Here is a 24018-nt window from a genome sequence, read left to right on the forward strand (position 1 = left end):
GTAGTGCCAAGTTGGCTATAATCATCTCATATCCAATGTGCACTCATGGAATAATTGTTTTTTTATGTAAGAAGAAACTGGATGTTACAATGTACAGATATTAGATTATGTTATATTGGCTCATATACCATAATGGATAAGCCAATAAAAAGTCTTGAATTACATTATCCAATGATCCAGTTTTTAATAATAAAAGACAATAATTTCCTTAAACTAAAATGTAATGTTACGAGGCCATGCATGCAACTAAATTAAAGGTTGCACGCTGCTCTATTGCATCAGTTACACACTTAAGGAAAGTTAGACCAACATTTCCACACATACATTTTATTCAATCATTATCATCCCTGTAAGCAATTCTCACAATTTTGTCCTCTTACAAATATTAAAGGAATCTAGCACACAACACTAAGAAAATGATACAATACATATGGCAAAGAAAGTTTTTCAGGTGTCTAACATGATCCCACTAGTAACAAAACCTCAGTTTAGTGATAGATAAAACTCTTATTATAATGGATTGTTTCCTTTATAAATAAAAGAACAAAGACTAACCAACGTACAGATACAGCTGTCAACAGTCCTCTCCATTTGATAGCATAAGACAGTTTAATGTGGACATTTAAATACAGGTACCCATCTATAAATTAAGTACATTTTTGACAAAGCTGTTAATGAGAAGTTGAAAATTACCTTACTACTTTAAGCTATTGTTATAAATTATGAGATGCATCTTTTAAAAATATTTTTCCTTTTGATTGGATTGAGTGCCACAGATTCATGGTTTAAGTGAACTGTATTACTTAGTTAATACTCCAGTCTAAAAAACCCTAGCTTCTGATGAAATGAATGCCCTTGCAATATGTACCCAAAGAAAAAGCATTGGCAACCAAATATTGTCCTACACTTTTGAGGCTAGATGAAACTTTGCAAGGGGGATTGAAATGAAAATCATGCTAGCAGGTTTTTCAAAATAAGTGATTGTACAGCTAGATTGGAAGGTAAACATGGTAGATGGGGGCTAGAGCTAAGACAATGGCACTTCCTGAAATACAAGTTCTAACAGAATTGCTTTTCAACAGACTGTTTCGTCCCAATTCATTTTCAAACCCATTTTACTTTTAACTTTTCCCCTCTATTGTACTACTGTTCCATTTCAGTGCTCTGGTATTAAGTTGATTACTAGTGACATTTCTTGGATAATTTCTCAGTCATCATCTTCCTTCTTCTCATCACGCAGCATGTACCTGTGATTACATCATAGACTGAGGTTAATTTCAATGCATGTAAAAGATTATCAGCAGGGGAAAATATGGCAAAATAAACTTGGGTCAAATTTTTGAGGCAAATGATATGCTTTGTTTGTTTTTAATTAGCATAAATCTATCTTTAAAATTTACAGTAAGAGTTTAATTAATGTTAGTATCATTTGTAATCAGTGCTGCCTTTGAAATGAAGATGTAGTTTTATTATTATTATTAAACCCTTTCACTTCTGGATCTAAAAGCTACATTTTTCAGATAGTAATGGCAAGTTTGTTCATTTTCTGAATATCTTTTTTTTTTACATAATCATTGGAAATAATTATTGTATCTGAACAATTTACCCTAATCAATACTTCTGAAGTCTCTGCTTGACTTTAACTAGAATTTGAGGGAAAATTATGCTTCTCAAACCCTTGCTACACAGGATCTTGTTATCAATCCTCCAGACTGTCTACCATTCATTTCTTGCAAAAAAGCAGGTAAAAATGTGTCTTAAATCTTGAATGGAACACCTTAGTTTATGCTTCTCTTTGTCATCCTTTTTTCTCTTAAATTGTATTCAAGATGGAAAGAAAATCTGTCTTTTGTAACTCTTAAGAGTGAAAGGGTAGACAGTTTTCCCTCTTGATCTCCTTAACTCTGTACACCCTGACATCAGTATGTATATTCTCCATACTGTTCTCTGTACATTTCCTAACATGCTGACAGGGAGAATTTGTTGAGTCTCTATCATTGGTGATCGTTCCCTCTATTCTTGTGACCCTAATGATTGTGTGATTCTGGGGTGATATTGTAAGGAGGAATTAGATGATAGCCCCTTTAGGAACCCAAAGGGTCAAAAACCTTTCTCATTAACAACCTTAATTTAACCATTACTGTACATGTACATTCCCACATTCATATTTATAACAAAATACCTACCACTCAGTAACAGGCTGAGACAAATCCAGTTTACCAAGGTCAAGCAGGACCTGAAGGACAATAATTATAATAATAGTGTCACCAACTTCACTAAAATATAAAACCAAACTGAATGCAACCTTGTTTACATGCTGCTTCTTGAGTTTTTTAGTTGACCTACAAAAAAAAAAAAAAAAAAAAAAAACAGAAAAACTTTCATACCTGGCCCATAGAAGTCTTGCTCTTTGAGAAGAAAGACACATCATTCTTGACAGTAATATCCAAAGTGCGTTCCTTCACCTTATCTTCAGGAACACTCCATTCAAACCTAAAAAAATTAGTAAGGACTTAATTTATAGAGGGGGACACATAACAGCTGTATAGCTGACAAACCTGTGGCCCTCTAACTAGATTATACAACATTACAAAAAACTGATAAATAAATATATAGATAATTACACAAACAGTATAGAGATAATTACATTGTTTTCCCCTGATACAAAATCTTTATAAGAGTGAGACACAAAATAATGTTATTTTATCAAGAAAAATACTTTCACAGTGAGATTAAAGTAAAAGAGTAGAAAGGATAAGAAAGGAAGTCTTACGTTTCATCAAATTCTGGCTCAAGAGTATTTTTCTTGACATCAGTTCGTCTGCGGCCACTACGAGACTTGTCAGGAAGCAGGTAGGCACGGATATATGGGTCAGAAAGACCATCCGAGTCACAAGCCAGCAACTTCCTTCAGGTGAATAACAAAAAAAATAATCAATAACATGTAACATATTACTCGATGTAAATAAATATAATTATAAAGCTTGGAAGAAGGCTCTGAAGAGATCTTTTCCTCTTTGATTATTTATGAAGTGTACACCCTCAGTATCCAAATTCTCCATTCACCTCTATACATATATTCTTTGGAACTGACCAGGAGAATTTGTCCATAAACAATCAAAGCTTCTTAAGTTGGAGATCATTCCTTGTATTCTCATGATCTTAATGAATGATTCAGCAGTGTCATTGTATGGAGAAATTACATATTGGTCAACTCTTGAGTTTAAACAGTAAGAGGAACGAATTTGGACTGACCTTGCTTGGTGAACAATGACCTCAAACTTGCTTCCTTGTTTGTTATAGCGTGTGGTGAGGCGAACATCGCCAGAAACTGTCCTGTTTTAAGAATAACATTAGTTACCCATGAATTAGTTTTCTCAATAGTTGAATTGGCTACTATTAAACCAGACAAGCACGGATGATAAAAATAAAAATTGACATAACAGTTGAAACAAAATCTTATCCAAGGCTGCCATCAGCACACTCCAATTAAAATTAATAGCCAACAAAAGTCTGTGCATAAGCAAATAAAAGCAGCTTTTAAGACTTTCATTAGCATGACAGAAGTGACCTGGAACACTGCTAGTCCTATGTAACTAAGATAGGATCCTAGAGTTCATCAACAGGTCACTTCCCAACATTTTGTCAGATTTTCCAATCCTTCAGGAGAACTTACTTTACCCCCCCCCCCCTTCACCCCAAGCTTACAGAGAGTAATAAAAGTGTCTTACCCAATGACCCAGGCAGAGCTCAAACTGGTACCTTTTGATCCACAGGACACCACAGTACAGTGGGTGTAATTGTCAGGCTTACCACATCTCATACAAGTTTAGTGTATAGCTGGCAAACATACACTGCCCTGTATTTAACAACTTTGTAACTTCTGATACCTTCTCACTTCCTTGTTGATTAGTTTTGAGAGTGCATGACCTTTGTTGAGTGTTAAGTACACGAGACCACACTCTCTCACTGACAAGTTTGTCCATTCTTATCATTCCTTCATGCAGCAGTGTTGGTGATATTGTTTATCAAAGTCAAACATAAATCCACTGTTTACTTAACACCAACTGACCTTTGAACCTTCGGTACAGGCTTCCTTCGTCTCACAGTGCTTTCCTCGCTAGGAGCCAAACAAAAGCAGAAAAAAACGCAGCGTTTTAGGCGACTGTTACCTGATGCAAGGCTGCAAGGATTGTGGCATGCAGAGACAGTAAGGAGTTAAAGGACAGATTAGTGAAAGCTGCCAGCAAGGTGAAGAAAATTACTTTTGTTAGTAACCACAATTTGCTTTTAACTTTATCACTTTTGCTTAAATTAACTTCCACTGTTACATTTAATTCTAAATCTGTTACTGATTACCAAAACCAATTGCATGATTTACTCCTGCATGATTTACATTTTAACATCCATTTGAAATTTATGTCAACTTTACCCCTTAAATATTACTTAACCATTGCTCAGACAATGTTATTTAAAATTCAAAGACTGTCAGTATCAAATAGCAAAGTTGTTTAAAGTGTTGCAATTAATAGCTTTTAATTTGCAAGATGTCTGGGTGCTACTTGAAGTTGCTTTAAATTTAATTACAGGTTGTTATTTTTTATCTTACTAACACTTTAAATGAGATGAAGCTGATATTGCTGAAGAGGGAATCTGCTATAACTTTATTGGTTAAAAATCAACATGATGTTAGTAAATTATAAGTTCCATAATTTTAATAATTATGTTTATTTGTTAATCATTCATAAATATTCAAATTGTTAGAAACAAAGTTTATGAGGTCACATAAATGTTTAATATCACTTTTAATTAATATTTCTGATGAGTAATGGATTGTATCTTATTCACTTCTGGATAACACTTTCAATAGATTAAAATTAACAAATGATTGACTTAAACTCCCATTATCAATAAAGTACACAATGAAACTTTAACTGTCTTTGTAACAATAATCATCAGTAATATAAAAGAATAATTACATGTTTATTTTATCGTTAATGATATCGTTTTCTTGTCTCATAAAGTGATTAAAGAGATACATTGAGAAAGACGAGAGGATTAACGAAAGATTGTTGATTGCTCCTAGTTTGTTATCCACAGCAAGACAGAGAGGTCTAGATGGATGAGACATTCTCAAACAATGACTAGTGGCTAATGTGGCTGATGCAGTGTTGTCCTGATATTCTTTATTTACAAAATTATTCCAATTGAATTGGAAAGCATGGGTAACACAGAAGCATTGGCTCACCTTTGCTTGCTTGCACCACCTGACAGTTCATCAGCAGCAATGACATCTGGTGAGTCAGTGTCTTCTTCTTCATCTGATGTGTCGTCATCTCTTGTAAACAATGCCTGGCAAATAAAGTATAGAAGAGAATTGCATTCTTTATACTAAAGCATCATGTACTGTAAATCCTCTAATAAGTCCCCCCTCTAAAAATCCACCCCCCTCTAATAAGCCCCCCATCTAAAAATCCACCCCCCTCTACTAAGCCCCACTCTAAAAATCCCCCCACTACTAAGCTCCCCTCTAAAAATCCCCCCCTCTAATAAGCCTCTCCCTCTTTAGAGCAGGAAATCTATTAAGCCTCACCCCCCTCTATTAAGCCCTTCCCCCACCCCTCCCCTTCAAAAAACAAAAATTCAAAATAACACTTCATGTTAGTAAGCACAATAAATTTATTCAAGTACTGTAATTTTAGTTTGTCATTTAAAATTGATTATGATGATTGATTGATTGATTGACTGATGTTATCGTATTGGCATCAATATGGTATATGGAAATTACAAATCTCTTAGTGGGGGGCTTATTTGAGGATTTACAGTAGTAATATACTGTAATTAATAACTTTCTCAGCAACTGTCTTTCTTGACAAAGTTTAGGCAACAATCAATGAAAGGACATGCTGATCACCTCTTAGAGACCAAAGTTTAAAATGTAGCTTTACCTTCAGTGTAAAACGGCAAGTCAAAGTACTGTTGTGGCCTGAATCCTTCAGTGGGAAGGGTTGTTCAAATGTCATGTCCTCACTCTTCAGCAACTGAGCCAAGGGGAACTCCAGTTTACCAATACTCTTCTCCTTGTTGCTGTCAATAATCTGTTCAAGAAACAAAATTCATTGATGCATAATAAATAATTTAAAAACGAATTGTGAAGATTTTACTTAGATCTGAAACCAGAAGATTCTTATCACCTAACAAGATGTTCATTCAGCATTAATTTCATTTGTTAGATTCACTGACAGGTAGGGACACTGCAAGAGCTTGCGCCAATTACTGCGGGCCCAGTAAACCCACCCATCCCACCGTAGAGGAGGACATCCACCACACAGTAATCTCGTGCATGGAAAATTAACGTCTCCTACCCCTAACCCTGCAGGAGATGGTGCCTACGGTTTATTCGTCCTTATCCGAGAAGACTAGAATGTCTATCCATTTCTTGATATTATAGAAAGGTAGCAAATTCTCCTCAGTTATTTTAAGACCCTGAGTGTTGGTCTGGTCAGGGCTTGAACCCTCGACCTCCCGCACAACAGTCCGGCGCTCTACCAATTGAGCTAACCAGGAGGCAGTTTGAGAAGACTAAAATTAAATGGTCTGAGTTGTTTTTCAATCAGGCAGGGGGAAATATACAATATTCTCTAGCTTGCTATATAGCATTTGTTAATAGAAAACACTATCCTTATGAGTCCCATGATCAATGAATGAATCATTACCTCAATATCCAATTCCTGATAGCTAGGATCATGGATCATGAAGCGGAATGGTTCTTCCCACACTGGACTGATGGAGTCTTGAATGGTCTATATTGTACAAGGTGAAAAAAAAAAAAAAACAATGATTACAATTTGTTCATTAGATATAAAGTCATTAATCAACTATATAGTCATAACATTTAAGTAAGAATAAGATGTACATGCATGTAGCCTAATCAAAAGTGTATAAAAAGGTGAGAAAATATTTTATTAAAGAATTGACCATGCACTGCCCTATCAAAACATTAAAAACCTGGTTAGCACTCAAACCAAAGCCAATACATCTACAAGATAATTTAGTTTTATCAATCGGGTTGATAAAACCCAACCACAGTTTTTAGGAGACTTACCCCCTTTGTCCCATTGATTTAAAACAATTCAATAATAATATACAGAAAAACAATAGCCTTTGGATGATCAATCAAACGTTTGACCTACCTTGCTCTGGAAAGTGATGTTTCCAACAGTAAGTTTGCAGAATGCACTTGTGGTGCCACGGGCAGCATTTGTTACCTAAAGAAAAAGTTATGATTAACATTAAAATTTCACTTGTTGTAGCTTGAGAAGCAGGGGTCTTGCATTCCATTCTGTCCAATAAAGGAAAAGAGAGACAACATTGCACACTCACTGGAAGATTCTTGGCTGAGTCCAGTTTCACAAATAAAGCTGCTGTAGCTAACATCTCTTCGCCAATAACAGCTTGGTCAGGCTGCGTATGAAAAACAAAACTAATAAACAAACATATTATAAACAGTCTAGATGCATGCCTCTTGGCCTGCCTAACCAAATGGGTAGTTCTGCCTACATAATGGAAAGGACAGATGTCCAATTCTTGCTAAACTGGTCCTGTCTTTTAAGCAGGGCCTGTCACTAATTAAGTTACCCTGCTAACTACTTTACTTCCAAAGTGTGTTCAAGTTGTTAGATGTGCAAAATAATTTAGACAGAAAATGGTGAAAAATTTTTTTCTGGGCCTTTAAAACACAGAAGAAACAATGATTTCCATTTACACCTGTTTGACCACAATGACTTCATTCTTCTGTTCAGCTAGCCCTCAAAAATAAAAACACCCTTTAGTTGGTAACTATGAACTTACTGGTGAGAGGTCTTCTGGTTTGTCAGTCAGTGTAAACCATGTGCATCTCAAGTTGATCTGGCCACTCTTCACATTCTCTAATGGAAGCCACTGTATTGAAAAATTACACTACAGCTTAAAATAAGTCGAGTTTATTACACGACTCGGGCAGTCAGTGGGCCAATAACTAAAATCAACCAATCAAAATGCTCTATTTCCAGTCAATATTCTATCAGTATTGGACAGGGCACTGTCCCGAATGGTACCGCACTTGTGTCCCTTTGAACTTCAGTCGTATAATAAATCCCTTATTAACCAAACTTGCTTGGGACCGTACTGGAAGAATATCAGCCCTCAGTCTTTTTTGTACAGACCTCGCTGCGCTTGGTCCGTACTGTCAAGACCTCGGGCCAATATTCTCCCAGTATGGCCCTCGCGCTTGGTTAATAAAATTATATGTATTAAATCTTAATGTTTAGAACCAAGAACCAATAATTAATCACAAAGGCCTATCAGGAGAGGGAGAAATATTGAAATGAACCTATGTGAACTTCCTTGGAAGTAAAAACTGCATCAAATCCTTTTAGTTTAATTTATCTTCTTATCTGATTGGCTCAGAAGATAGCGCAAGTTTTCACGACCAGCCACAGACTATTAATAATAGTTAAGTAAAACCAGTGCAATCCTGGCTTGCTTTAGTTTGACAATCAATTGAAATTACTCTACAGTTAATTCCCATGGTTTTAAAAAAGTTTCTTAACTGAATGTAGCCTCCATTGCAGGCCTTGTAATGTTTTACGTAAAACATCCGGGCAATCTCCCATGTGCTCTTGAAGGAAAATTGTCGCGTTCGTGTTGGGATTGTTACAGTGAATTATTGTTGTTGATAGAAACCCTATGCTTGAACAGTCAGTGAGTTTTCGTTGTATTTGTTTAAATTGAATTTCGCTTCTTCTAAGCGTGTTTTCTGTTTGTAGAAAACCTCTCTTACACGTTCAGTTGAGTTTTCGATTTCAAGCATTATGTGTTTCTGAGAAATAAACAACACTGAATATGAAGTACAACTCTTTAGCTATAGTTAAGGATTTGCAACTGACCAAATCAACATTGCCTTGTTGGACAATGGTACCAATGTCAGCCTCAACACTAAGGAGATAAAACATGATTTGTCAAAATCAACACAGTCACATAAAAGTCTGAAGATATGAGAATGTGCTTCTACAAATTCGTGTTTGGATAACTTACATGCCAAGAGATTCATCATCAGATGCTTTGTCCTCATCGAAGACACCAATCTTTATCTTCTGACCTTGCGAGTTATCAACAAATGCCTTCACATCAACAAGAGAAAAACACACACAACAATCAGAAATGAAATTTAATTCCCATGTTTAAACTATGGACTAGGAACCACAAACCCATCAGAAACTTTACCTCAAACACTTCATTCCATATGGGATTCACTGTGCTGTCCTTTGTCTTTGTGCGGAATGTCTTAGCTCCCACTGGTAACAGAAAGAAATGTAATCAAAGGTTAAACCAAAGAAAAAAAGTTACATACAGAGCTATGGTGCACAGAAGTTACTCCTTGGTGCTCTGAAACAATGAACTCATCCCCTTGAATTAATCTTCTCATGAAGACAAAGCAACTAAGAAGTCAAACAAATGACCTTGTCAGTAATTAATATCAATTATAAGTTCATGCCTTACTGATTGCTGATTCTTATTAATTGAGGATAAATGATAAAAAAATATGAAAAGATGTGGAATTTTCAGAGGAGTTAAGGCTCAAAGTATGATTCACCTTCTATGAGAATGGGGGCAAAAAAATTTCAGCAATACATTACTGCTGGTTAGTAAGGGTTCTTTATTTTTTTCTCAGTTTGTGAGAGGGTGGTATTCTATGAATCCTGCAATCTGATTGGTTCTGAGAGCAGGCAGTATTCTCCCCATCCAGCCCGCTCACGGCAGGCGGTATCTGTTTTGCAGAGCATCTCAAGCTTCATTGCAATTCTTCACAAATATATCTCATTTTGCCAGCTGGGCAGAATTTTTGAGCAAAAGACTTCAGTCACAACCTTTGGCGATAAATAATATTAATTTTTTCTTCTCCCTCGCTTTCAAATAACTTTGTTTTTTGGAAAAAATTTATTTCGAAATAAATTTTGTGGTACTAAATTTGTTTTTAAAAAGATTGATACGCGGCCTAGAAACAAATAGTCCTCAAAAAATAAATCTGAAAGTTAAAACGAGAGGTAGTTGCAGTTAACGATTACGTTAATCAATGTGACTCTTAATCATTAATACCTGAATTCTTCAACACAATTTGTTCGTTTGTAAAACAGTAAGTGAAGTTTTGAGTTCTTCTATAAACACACTTTTACCTATTCTTTGCTGTAAATTCTTTTACTGTATTCTTTTACTGTAAATTTCACAACAGAAACCGAAGGAATTCAATAAATAAAAGTTGCATTAAATCCCCTTGTGTCTAGCTGGAAAGAGTCTTAATCACTGCAGCTTTTCGGTGAAAGAAAAACTGATTTACACACACCATTACAGAAAACAAACAAGCAAACTGACAACTCCAAAGCACACATTTGCATTCACTTACAATTTGACTTTCCATGACATTTTAAAATGGAACAGAGGTAAATCTTTGAAGATTAATTGTCGTTGGAAATAACCAATACTTTTCGTAAGATCTCAGAGTGTTTTTTTTTTACGAAAAGATCATCGCATAGTCATTTAACTTGTGCGTGTTTGTCCTACTAGTACAGTAACTGTTGTTTATTCAAAGGCGTACACTTTTTTCCTCTTCAATTGACGGGTGTCACATCATGACAGTTACTTATCAAAAAATGTTTTGAATAAAGTTTGCTTGGAGGCCTTTTAAGTTACCTTTACAAATAAAAATGTTCCGGTGAAAGCTCTCTCTTTAACATGGATAACGTCTGTTTTCTTTATCATCCACTCGCAAACAAATTTTTAAGTTTATGGAGGATTTTCCCGTAATTAAACTCGTAATTGTAGCCCTAAATCATTCGGGTTCTTATGGCAATCATTTTTTATGTGTTAGAAAAAAATAAAAATGTTATTGACCAGCATGGGTCTGTCCGTATTGGGAAAAACTGTGTTCTCTGTCTTGAGTACCGCCCGAGGCCATAGGCCGTAAGCCTGGGGCGGTATCCAAGACCTCGGGCACAGTTTTTCTCAATACAGACCTCCAGCTGGTCAATAACACATATTTAATGTCCCTTGCTCACAACCTCTTTATGCTTTGATGCATACCTCTGAGAATGACATATGGATCTGAAGAGCCTTTTGATATGATACCAATATCTTTCTTGATTAAATCTTTGGCTTCCAAGACTTCAATGCGAAGAAGACCCTGGGGTGACGAGATCAAGCAAAATCAATTGTCAAAATACATTAAAACAAATTCACCTAAATCTGTATGCTTAGTGTTACACAAAAATGATGATAAAGACAATTTGCAGACAAACAATTCTAATGATAAGTTCAAGTCACTTACATCAGGCATGGGGTATTTCAGTTCATATGGATCAATGTCAGTCAAAGGCACTGTGATCCTGTTTGGGAGAACCACGAATCCTGCCACAACATCATCTATTACTCCACGGATGATGTCACTAAAGAAAAGGAAAACACAAGTTAGAGAACCTCACATCACCTCTACTCCATCCTCGGAGACCCAGGGACTATGAGTCGATTTCAAGTTAGGGCGGAGGAGCCACTGGGGACATTGTCTTACAAGGCTAGTACAAAACAGTTACAGTAGTTCTGGCATCTGATTGGTGCCAGAAAGTCTTAGTGTTTTTCTGCCCAATCAGAGTGAAGTGTGCTTTAGAGTCCTTTCATGTGTTTTAACACGGACAGATACAAGAAGCTTTAAGTTAGTTGCTTGCCAGGTTTGTTTAGGCCGTACGACGGAGCTTTGCTCGAGGTGAAAAGTTTCAGTTTCAGTCTCAGCATACGATGTGAGAGAAATCGATCAGATTGTCTGCAAAAATCTCACTGGAAATTATGCTGAATACTTTCGCAGGTATCACAAGAGAACGTGTTTAAAGGTAGTAGTAGTAGTAGTGAACTTTATTTATGTGTCGTGAAAACCTAGCGCATAGCACTAATTGGGGACACAGGGTAAAGGCTTTAAAAATAAGAAGTCTGGTACCTATTTACAGAATTATTTATCTAACCTATTAACAGTTAAAATTATTTATCAATGTCCTAGTAAGAGTTAAAAATCAACTATTACAGAGTGCACATTTTTTGCATCCATCATCAATCATGACAGTCATGTCCGTTCCGCTGATTTTGCTCTCAAATCCGTGCAGGCTGTCTTCACTGTGTAACTCTTTTGTAAGTTTCGACCAGAGGAGAGGGCCATAGTATCTTATAGAGTGTTTACCATATTTTACTGTATTAAAGCGAGGGATTCTAAAATCTGCATTTCTTAGAGAATATCTTCTATCGCAGTTTACTTCTGACAAAAATAGTTCCTGTATTTGACAAGGAAGTTCTCTTTTGCCTTGAACATAAGGATTGCTATGCCCTGGAGCCTTCTGTTCACCAGTGATGGAATTTCAGCCAGCTTCAGCAGGCCGTCATAAGAGAGTGATTTATCGTTGAAAACTGCATGCTCTCAAGGCCCTTTCCTGTAGTCTTTCAGCTTTACGTTTGTCTAAGGCTCTGCAGAAATGCCAGATGATACTGCAGTAGGTCAAGTGAGGTAAAATGGCAGCTTTATAAAGTTGTAGTTTAGCGTAAGTGGGTATTAGTTTTCTTAGGTTTGTGAGGTTCGTATCTAACACCATGGTTGCAGGCATTGATCACTTTAAACGTTACCCGAGATGAAGCTTAAATCTTTCTAGATTTTTTATATAATTTGCTGTAACTGAGACTTTGCCAAACCCGTGAAGTTATTTCGTCACACGGGCAACCCAGGTATGTCGAGCAACTGGCGACTATGTTTACGTAGCTTTCTGTGCATGCCAAAATCTAATCTTCGCTTTGTAGTAAAAGTCTTTCACAATATGGCCAAGGTTCCAGAGAATATTAAGTTTGTGGATGACCTCCAGCAAGTGCTTAGAGAAAGCTTAACTGTGTTTCCGGTTAGCTAATTAAAATCTGAACAAAAACTTATCCTCAAAAACATCGTGGGAAGGAGAGATGTTTTCGGGCAGTTACCAAAGGGGTTTGGCAAGAGCTTTATCTTTCAACTGCTGCCTAGAGTGTTCAAATTCTTGAGCTCGAAAGGCCACGGATTCTCTTCTAGTCCCTTGGTCATTGTCATTTCACCTCTTTTGTTGATTGTTGAAGACCAAGTTAAATACCTTTGATCGTTGGGAATCGATGCTGCTTTCTTTGTGGAAAACAAAACCAAAGACCAAGAAATATTGGATGGAAAGGGCGGGTTTGCTTTATTGAAAATGTCAACTTAGTACAGGGTCATCTATCCACATCTAATAAACAAAAGTTTCCACACTTAGCTTTTCTTTTTTTTCAAGTGAAGATTAGATTAGATTTTGGCACGCACAGAGAGCTGCATAAGCGCCAGTTGCTTGACATACCTGCATGGCCTGTGCGACGAAATAACTTCACAGGATTGGCAAAGTTACAGTTACAGCAAATTATACAAAAAATCTAGAAAGATAAGCTTACATCTCGTCTATTAACGTTTTCGCTCCGACGAAGGGCTAACGCTCAAAACGTCAGCTTTTGTAATTGTTACGGTGGCCAATTTACCACTTCAACTTTGTTGATATATCCAAATTATTAACGTTTACAGCGACATATTAACGCCTGCAACCATTATGTTTTATATGAACCCTGCAACCTTTTAAACACATTCTCTTGTGATACCTGCGAAAGTATTCAGTATAATTTCCAGAGAGATTTTCGCGGACAATCTGATCGATTTCTCTTACAATGTGTGCTGAGACTGAAACTTTTCACCTTGAGCAAAGCTCCATCATACAGCCCAAACAAACACGGCGAGGAACTAAGCTTCTTGTATATGTCCATGTTAAAACACACGAAAGGACTCTAAAGCAGTTCTGATTGGGCAGAAAAACACAAAGATTTTCTGGCACCAATCAGATGCCAGAACAACTGCGACCGTTTGGAACTAGTCTTGTAAAACAATGTCCTCGGGGGCTCTTCCACCCTAGCTTGAAATCAACTCACAGCCCCTGGGTCTCCGAGGATGCCTCTACTCCAGATTAGTTTAACAGTCATGTCTATTTTACAACTAATGATTCTTTAAAGAGAAATGTAATCATTTGTGGTCACTCAGGATGAGGATTGTGATGTTTTGACTGCATACTGCTAATCTTCATCAAGTGATGAAGAAGACTGTCAGTATGCATTCGAAACCCAAGTGACCACATTATGATATAAATAATTACGTTTCTCTTTTAAACTGTTATTTACCACGATTAATAACCATAACCTAATGTATGCTAATGTTCATTGCTTCTGATAAGTATATCTGCTTTTGCCCCATCAGGGTTTCTGAAAGATTAATCAAAGTACACATACCTCAGACCAGGAATATCCAGAATGTTTGCCAAGTTTGTCAAGTCAAAGTCAATGTCCTGTCAAAAATGAAAAACAAAACTTGCTAAATAAGCTGAATCCCTTTGATTGGTTCTTACTTTCATTCTATAGGAGGATAGAGTCGCATATTAATGATATCATTCGCAACATTTTATCGATTTTTTATTAAATAAATATAAAACAATTAGATTCCATTCATGCAGTCCATAATTATGTTCAGTTTTAGTATATCATGGAAGAAATCAAAATGTGGCGACCTATCAGTGACACACTTGGTTGCACCTTAACCCATTAATAGCCGCAGCTTTTGTGAAAAACTGTGTTTTGAAGCTAGTTGAGCAGATTTCGGGTCACTGTTGAGGTTTTAAAAGCTCAAACTTACCACAAACCCATTCACAGCTTGTATACTCAATGGCCTTTCGATCCAAATGCAAAATGGCGCCCTGAAAATCTCAGGGAGGCACAGAAAGCGAAATTTCGAGATAGTTTTTGGGTTGAAAAGTAATGCCTCACTTACGACTTTTACTTTTCTCTCTTTCTCCTACCCTTTTTTTCCCTTTCCTTGCCTGAATTTTCTCCTCACTTGCTGGAAATTTAGTAGGCTTCATTTTGGTGTAGAGATTTTTTAGGAAACTACTCATTATTTTCAAACCACATGCTCAGAAAGGTAGGTGGGTAATGGAACAAGATTTTTGTGCAGATTTTCAGGTCAAAGTTACATAGTTTTTTGGCTATTTCTCCAGTGTCCTTCACTCAATTGCACTCATTCTGGTATCGTTTGTAAGATATTTTCAACCTGTTTAAGTACGTGCTCAAAGTTGTGCTCCAGGGTTAAAAGTGATGACGTCACAAGGTGTAGAAAGGGTGTGGTTCCACATGGGCGCTTACGGGCGCACTGGACATCCAACTCGGAGCAGGCCATTAAGTTGGCCTGCTACCAGTTGGCTTGTTAGCTCAATTGGTAGAGCGCTGCACTAGTATCCCAGAGGTCAGTGGTTCTAATCCCGTACAGGCCTGATTTTTTCAGGTCTGATTTTCGCTATTGCATAAATAGCGCTCTCTACTGGGAGGATCGTGCATCATACATAAACAAATTTAAGTTCCAACTTACCGGTCTGTTGAGGAAGAAGACTGACACTCCTCCCACAAGAGGAGCGGCAGGAATAAGAGGACGCAGGATCACACGCAGACTTCCACGAAGCTAAATAGGATGAAAAGAAACCCATAAGAATGCACCAAGATGATAGAAGAGACATCCCGTTTATCACATGTCAGCTAAAATGTTCTGTGTGTAATACCTGGAGATCTTCAATGCCAACACTGATACCCTTGACAGATAACTCAAAGTCTGAGTCTCCAGCATAACTAAAAGCAATGACAATAAATAAAACAGAAAACAAAATTGTAAAAAAATTTCTTTTTTTCCCATAACATTTACAGTACATCCAACGGCGTGGATAACCATATTCATTGGCAGCCACAACCCTCTAACTTCTGAGATTTAAATTTTAATTCTCCACACTGTGTGCTATACATTTCATAAAATTCTAATGCTGAGAATTTGGTGTGTTGGATTGTGTCGTGCGGGAGGTCGAGGGTCCGAGCCCCAGCTGGACCATTACTCGTGGTCTTAAAATAAATGAGCAGAATTTGCTACCTTTCTATAATCCAGAAATGGATAGCTATTCTAGTCTTCTCGGAGAAGGACGAATAAACCGTAGTCCCTGTCTTCTGCAGGGTTGGGGTAGGAGACGTTAATTTCCCACGCATGAGATTACTGTGTGGTGGATGTCCTCCCCTGGGGTGGGATGGGTGGGACTTGGCCCTGAAAAGCCCCCATGGGAAGTGGTCAATTAACCTATATATGTGTGTATGTAAATATATCTAACTGATATAATTCTTTCTTCATAACACCTTTCTGCCTGAGACTGTTTTGGAATTGTAATTGTTAAATTGCATTTTGGTCACTGCTGAGCATGAATGGGTAAAGAGTTTAAATTTGACAGCTCTGTCAGTAAGGAATACAAGTAAAACTTGTCATTGACACAGTACCAGCCAAGTCATGACGATTCTTTAAAAAATTATAAAATCAAAGATATTAATAAATAAAGTGGCACAGGAACTAAATGATCAAGCTTGAATTGAAGCTTACTCACATTAAATCAATATCCATGATTATCTCGTTACGGTCCACATTATGAGTGTATGTCTTGATTCCACCAATACGGGGAGGCTGCAAACCAAAACACAGTGAGTTAGAAAATTGTATCACTGCATTATTCAAATAGAAGTCATATACAAATTGTGGTAAATTCTCTGATGTGTAAAAGCCTCTGTTTGACTCACCACTTCACCCAGGGAGATTTCTTTGAAATGAATGGAGCTCAAAAATCCAGGCACATTTTTCTGAATCTCTGGTTCCACTTGTTCCTTTAGGATCTTTATCACCATGTCATTGATATAAGGCCACAGTTGAACCAGCATCTATCGTTGGATAATCATACAATCGGAAAAACAGCATCAGTAGCAAGATCAAATGTCAATTTGCTGTATAAGCAACAAAAATTTTGCCTAGCTTGTTTTATCTCAAGAGTGACTTGTAAAGAGAGGAAATGGTAAACCATGTGAGCATGTAAGCTGTACTAAGATTGATTGCAGAACATCTTAGGGTTGTAATACCAAAGCTAATTAAGTAATTAAAATGGCCAATAACATTAATGGAAAATATTATAAGGAGCCAATTATAACTGAAAGGAAAAATAAGCTATTTGCCTTAAGCACAGGATTAGAAAGATTCAAGTGACAGAGTTGCATGTGATTAGTTAATATAAGAGTGGCCTAACAGTATTGACAGGATGCCACACATCAGTTTTTTTTAAAAAAAAATTGCTTAATATATTTTATTTGTATTTTACCTTGTTGAGCCATTCTGCTCTTTCCACATCAGGAAAGAAAACCTGTAAGACAGAAAAACTAGCTGAAATAACATTTCTTGGAAGACAATCAAAATATATAAGTCCTGTATAGAACCATCAATAGGGGCTGGTTACCAGCAAGTACAACACCAGCTAGTTTTTCATCTAGCCAGCTTCTTTCTCCTCATTCCTTCTTAACTGCTGATGAAAAAAAAAAAAAAAAAAAAAAAAAAAAACATTTGTAGTCCTATTAAAATGCCATCCAAGAAATTTGGACAGCTGCCATTTCCAAGATTTGAATGAAATTGAATGCAAAATTTACCAGGAACAAGGTTAAATGTGTGAATCACAACCTTACTCAGAACATTCCCATGACAATATTTTGCTGGTTTAGTGAGATGCTCTTAGCATTTTAACTAAATAGGTACCAGTCTCTCTTACAATCTTCAAAACAACTTCGTTGAATTCTAATTTCAAACCTTTTTGACAGCTCTTCTGGTATAGTTTGTTTGTTTTGATGCATGACTAAACAACTCTATGGGTGGGTACTTTGCCCAGCCTGTTTCTCTCACTCAAACACCAAGGCATTTGTTATATGGACTTTTGCTATTTCCAAAGGACACCCCCATGACTAGAAAAAGTGCCTCTGAATGCAAGTGTCCTTTAAATAAAGGTAACAGCAGACCCAGCCAGATCAAGGTTTTTGTACCTTACAGGTAATCCCAGGGTAAAATTCTTTGGTTTTTCTAAAAGGGCAAGTAAGGGCTGATTGAATTTTGAAATTTACACAGTACTGCTATACGGAAAGATGGTCATTTTGCTCAGAATGAAAAATGCAAAATAACACTCAATGCTAACTTCACACTTCTTTGCAATTGCTTTAAAATGATAGCTTCAAGATGAATGTCATGAGGCAGGTGTGTGCTTGGAAATATTGTCATTATAACATCTACATAACAAAAAAAATAAATTGAATGGTGCAAATGTATCACATATATCTGCAAAAAAAATTTTTTTTTCAGAAATGTATTTCACACTTTGTAGTCATGAATTGTTTCTTATTCTTATGATATTCCTTTTGCTTTTTTTAATGTCTATCCTTGCAACATGCTCAAGGTCTTATAAAGTTTAACAAAGGCAACAATGTACAATCTTAACCAGGAAACAAACTTACTGAAACATTTATTTGGGGATTTCAATCCAAACGTCAAATAGTTTCCACAAAACTATTTTTCTTCTTAAGCCATTTTAATCCAACAACTATCAAAGTCAGACTAAAACATGTAGAACACATTGGAGTGTCTTTAAACACCCGAACAGACACTTGGCACAGATGTTTGTCTGGGACAAGTAAGACATCTTGAATGTTTTATGAGCCATTGTTATTGGGAAATTTCTCGAACTTGAGCTAAGAACGCGCAGCAAAGTTACATGCTTAGAGAAGCTTTAGGAAATGTCTGCGCAAATTCTGTTTATTGTCCGAATAATTTCTCCCGCCTTCGAAGTTAAATAAAGAGATAGGAACTTGGAAGGTTGATCGACCTTACAACTTTGTGAGATGCATCAGCTATTACTAATTTAGATGTGTTTACATCACCAAGTGACTGCTCCAGGAGTGAGGCCTATTATATTCTTAAACTGTCAAACAGTTTATGTCATAAATCTCTCAAAACAAGTCCAGACTCGAGGACTACTGCGACACAAGGGCTTAATACGGGTATAAACGCATTTATAGTCCTGCAATAACTTCTGAACGAACTTTCGAGAGTAAAGCTCTGACCACGCCTAACCAAATAACATAATAATTATAAGCTTTAACGAAGATTTAACAGCAAACTAGAGATGAAATATGGTCAAATATTTTAGGAGAGGACTTTACCGATGCCAGTCCACATGAATTAGAGTAAATAAATCATTATGACTAGTAACTCACACGTTCAACACGAGGCAACGTGCATTAGCTGGGATAATTCAGATCGCGTTACGTGATTCTTTAACAGCTCGAAGCCTTAAGGAAAAATATTTCTCGGGAAAAAATTCAAGTCAGTTTCATATCACAATTTTGTTGATGACTTGACCAACGCGATCGGTCTACAAACAAAGGCTATCTCTGGCACAAAATGTTTGAAAGCACATTACGTACGTTCATTTGCCTGTAAACGTTCTCTTACCCAAGATGGCAGATCTTCTATTCGCGCCTCGACTACTTCTTGCTCCTTTTCTACAGCTTCTCTGAACGCCTGTCTCCTAGTCTTTCTTTCGTCCTGATTCATGCGCCATAAAACATATACGAAAAAGCCGCAGATGATCCAGACGTAACTCAACCCAAACCAGCCCATAAACCAAATCAGCAAAGCACCTCCGACTAACTTCAAATATTTTATCACAAAGTTCAAAATTGCAAGCTCTGTTTTCTTCGCTGCCGGCTTCTGTTCATTTGGAGAGGGAACGGTCGCCTCAACGCCAGGTTTTCCCTGATTTTCGGCGGGTTTATCCGCCTTCACTGCAGCAACGGACGTCGCCATTCGTGTAAGCCTGCGATCACCAGAGACAATACTAGTGGGTTTGTGCAGAGCTCAGTCCAATTCAATACATCGGTAACCTTTCATATGCTAATCGCTTTGAGATGTGTCACAAGAACAATAAAGTGAGCGAGCTGTCGAGCGTGATAAGGAAGAGCGAAAATGCACTTGCAGGCTTCTTCAATAACGTCTCTGTTTGCGGTTTTATGTCGTAGTACGAACTTTGTAAACAACGCAATGACAACATGTCTGAATTAAAACGACACGCCTTTAATTTGCAGACTTATTTTTCGCCAAATGGGTACGTTGTCTATTAAACCCCAGAAGCTGTTTTATGCTAAGATCAACAACTTTGAACAAAAAAAAGAAAAACAAAACAAACGAGATTTTCGGCTTAGGGGCATCTTTTATTTAAAACTGCTCCTGGAAAAATACCAACGAATGTAACACCTGCGTTATCTTTGTGTGTTTAAAATTCAGGGAAAGGTAAATAGAGATATGAAGCTCATAACAATACGTTTATTAACCTGGAACCATCTTAAAACATTAGCAGTCTTTCCTATTGAAAAAAGTTTTCAGTCTGCTTGCTATAGTTTCATCAATTTACTATAAACTTAAGCATTCAACAAACCCCTTAATTAGTTAAATATGCCAGCGTATTTAGATCAACCATTTTGCCACCACAAAATTTGGCCGAAACGCAGCGGCTTTTTTAATTGCGATGTAAATTATTCCTTAAAAAGTCTCATTTATGGTCCAATATAAACATAATGAAAACAAAAAAATGACAAATTGAAACATTCGAATTTTTAGAGTTGACTGCATCACTTTCAAGACAGTTAAAAAAACGTAAAAAGCGGGAAAAACGGGGAAACTGAGGGAAGAATGGGGGAAAAAGAGCAAGTAAAAACAAGGATGTAACGAAAAGTAGGGATATGACTAACGCTTGGCGAAGAATCCGTGAATAAATGGGAAGACAGCTGGATCACACTTCGAAAGAAGAGTCAAGAGACAATGCAAATTTCAAAAAGGTGAAAACCAAGTAGAATTTTAATTCCTTTTTTTTTCACAGCTTTTATTTTTGTTTCTATAAATAAAGGCAGATGTTCTCAAAGGGAAGGGGAGTTTGTTCCGCTGTAAAGGATAAAGCGTGCTAGATTTTTTTTTTGTGGGGGGGGGGGGGGGAGGCGGGATGGGAATTCCTCACTTACTGGCGCACGCACTTAGGTGGAATAAGACTTTGTTCGCGAATGGAGCGAAGCCGTCTGAAATTTCTTTAGACAGATGCAACATTTATCAATAGGGTGAGGGAAAAAAAACTTCATTGGTAACCTCTTGGAAAACATATTTCACGATTGAGGGAGATGAGCCAACTTGAAAAGTTTTTTTTTCTTGACTAGCTATATAGAACACAAATAAAAATCAAGTGAAATTGGAAGAAGAAGAAGAAGAAGTAACTTACCGTGCTATTGGGTTTAAGTGAAGAAACATCTGCGATAATTGACGATAAAATAATGACTAAAGATGCAAGAGCAATGTGACGGCTCCCAGAACCGTTCATGTTGAATGCTCAACTCTTTTGCTCAAAGTAACAGAGATAGAAAAGGGTTACAATATATAAATCAGCTTTCATTATGTGAAGGAAACTTCTGTGTAAATAACGTGGGTTTAAATTGCTTAGTTCCATTGTAACCAGTTGCTGATTGACTGGTAAATAAAAAAGTTAAGTGTCAAGGGGAAAAAAAGAAACTAAAAAATTTTCGTATGTTAACTTTAAACTGTCTCTTTGTTAACAAATTAAATGTTGCCGGGAGTATACTCTGTTAATTTCGGTTAATCATAATAGGCAAGAGAAAATTTAGTTCGAATCGTGTACTCAGATTGAAAAATTTAATTTAATTCGTTGTTACGAAACTAAATTGGGTCGTAGAGTAACGCTTTTCATATTCTTCGGCACAAATTAGACAGACAGAAATTTGACTGATTGGCAAATGAGTTGATTCTGTTTACAGACACAAGCGAGGAAATAATAGATTTCAATGCAAAGAAACGGCCGTAAAACGCCTGGTCTCAAAAAAAAGAAAGCTGTATAAATGTTATGCAATGCGTGTATCATGAATACGGGCCATTTCAAGCATTTCCTGAAGAAGATCACGAGAAAAAATAGTCAAGGACCATGAAACCACTGTATTTTGCCAGAAAGTGGCCTGATAATGTAATGATAATAATAATAATAATAATAATAATAAAAATAATAATAATATTAATAATAATAAAAGTGATGACTTCATTCGCACTATCCTGACCATTATCATTTTCATCATTATTATCATTTTTATCATTATTATTATTAGTAGTATTATTATTATTATCATCATTTCTCTTGTGCCGTCAAATTTATTGTTACAATCATCATTATCATTTTATTTCGACAAGACGCTTATTTTTTTCAGTCACGAATCAGCGAAATGAATGGATGTTAGGGATGGCGCGAAGTCAATAATTCCTCGGTATTCAGAAACAGTACAGGTATCTCCCGCTTTGCCTTACCCTGTTCTCGTCCCTGCACCCGCCCCAGCTCCCGGCCGTTCCACGCCCCATTCCCCTTTTATGCATCGTCACGGTTTGTAATCACTCAGGGGTCTCTAAGTGGAACGCGCGCGCGGGCAATCTGGTCAATTCCTTCCCAGATTCCTCGATTCTAACAGACGGAGAAGACGCGGGTCTTGGGCATGTCTGGCACAGAGAAATTATAATTTATGCCCAGAATCTGACGGCGAGCTTATTGTATAATCAACATGTACAACATACAGTAATATGCCGTCATATGTTTGTACAATTAAGGGCTAGTGATAAGAGGTTGTTATCCAGAGCTCTTCGGGATAAAAACTAAAAAGCTATGTAAGAATAATAAACCATAGCAATTAATTCTTAGAATAAAAAAATAAAAAATGATAAAATTAAAAACACAGATCCGATGTCTAGCCATTGCCTCACAATAGGCGCGGGTGGAGTTATAGTCGACTGCGCAAAAACATACTCCAGGGGGAAGTTTCCTTGCAGGAAAAAGACTGTTCAGTTGTTCAAAATGTTTGCATTGCTTCCATTCCGTGTTAGAACTGTTTATGTTAATACCGAATTTTGAGCAATCTTTCGCTTCAAGAGTATTCAATTCGAAATAAGAATTTTGTTTTCAATTATACATTTGCATTTTGATTTTGCAGCTGTCTGAACAAAAGTAGAAAACCCGTTCAAAGGAATAAAAAATGAAGCAGCCTTTCACGTAAGCAAATAAAAACAGGTTTTAAATATTCTATTCATGAAAAATTATATTTTCTTGGAAGTATTGCGTCAAAATAAGGTAAAATTCGCGCGCGCCGCTGATAGCCGTTAATTTTCCTTCTTGGTTGCGAGAATGATAAAGCTGCATAATACAGTTTCAGAGATATGGCGGTTTTAGCACAAAAGAAAGTCAAAATCATGAGAGAAGCTATGAAAAAATTAAAATTTTTCGATTAATTTACCCTGGCATCGCTTGAGCGTTCGATCCTCCAGGAGGCCATTTGCTTCAAGAATTTTTAAAGCGGGAAATTGAAACGATTCAGCCAAGATGTTTTGGAGACTGCTAGTTACGCGTTCGAATCTTGCACGCACTTGATTCTGGATATGCAAAAACCGATCAGCTCTGGTCTTTCAATGTGATTGATATATGCAAAACATATCAAGTTCTAAAGTCAAAGATTGGTCTCTGATTCACTCAGTCGTCCGGGCCAATAAAATAGCTGATTGGCAGTTTGCTTTTACCACCCTTGGAGCAGGTGAAACTGATTGGGTCACGTTGGAAATTTGAAATCCTTTTATCCTAATTAGGGGCCGACCATTTAACTTTTGAGGGCGGGGGTTGGATGATTTCTGGTCATGAAGAGATCTTTTTTCTAGCAATCTGCTGTGCAGGATATTTTTTTCCGATTTTTTGGTACATTTTTTCTGCTACATTTGGGCTGCATGCACTTTCTTTCTTCCAACAGGCGCTTGCAGGAAATTTTTTTTCAAAATCCCCCACCCCCCCCCCCTCAAAAGTTAAATGGTCAGCCCCTAAGAAGAGCTTTAGCGAATTTAACAACGAATGGCTTGAATTAAGTTGTTTTGCGGCAAAAACAATGTGGCTTGTG

The 24018-nt window shown here is 36.8% G+C and overlaps 1 protein-coding gene across 5 annotated transcripts; it reads right to left on the bottom strand.

The window, feature by feature from the left end:
* Positions 1-311: 311 nt before the first annotated feature.
* On the bottom strand, positions 312-23544 carry LOC111336661 (extended synaptotagmin-2). 5 transcript variants are annotated; one of them, XM_022942785.2, is made up of 24 exons: positions 23371-23544; positions 17325-17366; positions 16756-16893; positions 16566-16642; positions 15708-15774; positions 15521-15610; positions 14392-14447; positions 11363-11480; positions 11119-11218; positions 9265-9335; positions 9076-9161; positions 8928-8976; positions 7852-7941; positions 7384-7464; positions 7194-7268; positions 6717-6803; positions 5949-6098; positions 5249-5352; positions 4073-4120; positions 3256-3336; positions 2774-2908; positions 2388-2493; positions 2187-2236; positions 312-1247 (listed from the first exon to the last, which is right to left on the bottom strand). In XM_022942785.2, the coding sequence occupies exons 1-24, from the start codon at positions 23407-23409 to the stop codon at positions 1208-1210; spliced, it is 1980 nt and encodes a 659-aa protein (XP_022798520.2). In that variant the 5' UTR covers positions 23410-23544; the 3' UTR covers positions 312-1207. The 5 variants fall into 5 exon arrangements, with proteins under 5 accessions (XP_022798520.2, XP_088597856.1, XP_088597855.1 ...); XM_088741730.1 differs by having other exon boundaries at positions 4073-4183; positions 23371-23524; XM_088741729.1 differs by lacking the exon at positions 23371-23544 and adding an exon at positions 21309-21422 and having other exon boundaries at positions 4073-4183.
* Positions 23545-24018: the final 474 nt, after the last annotated feature.

The sequence above is a fragment of the Stylophora pistillata genome, chromosome 12 (assembly GCF_964205215.1).
Source record: "Stylophora pistillata chromosome 12, jaStyPist1.2, whole genome shotgun sequence".
NCBI lineage: Eukaryota > Metazoa > Cnidaria > Anthozoa > Scleractinia > Pocilloporidae > Stylophora > Stylophora pistillata.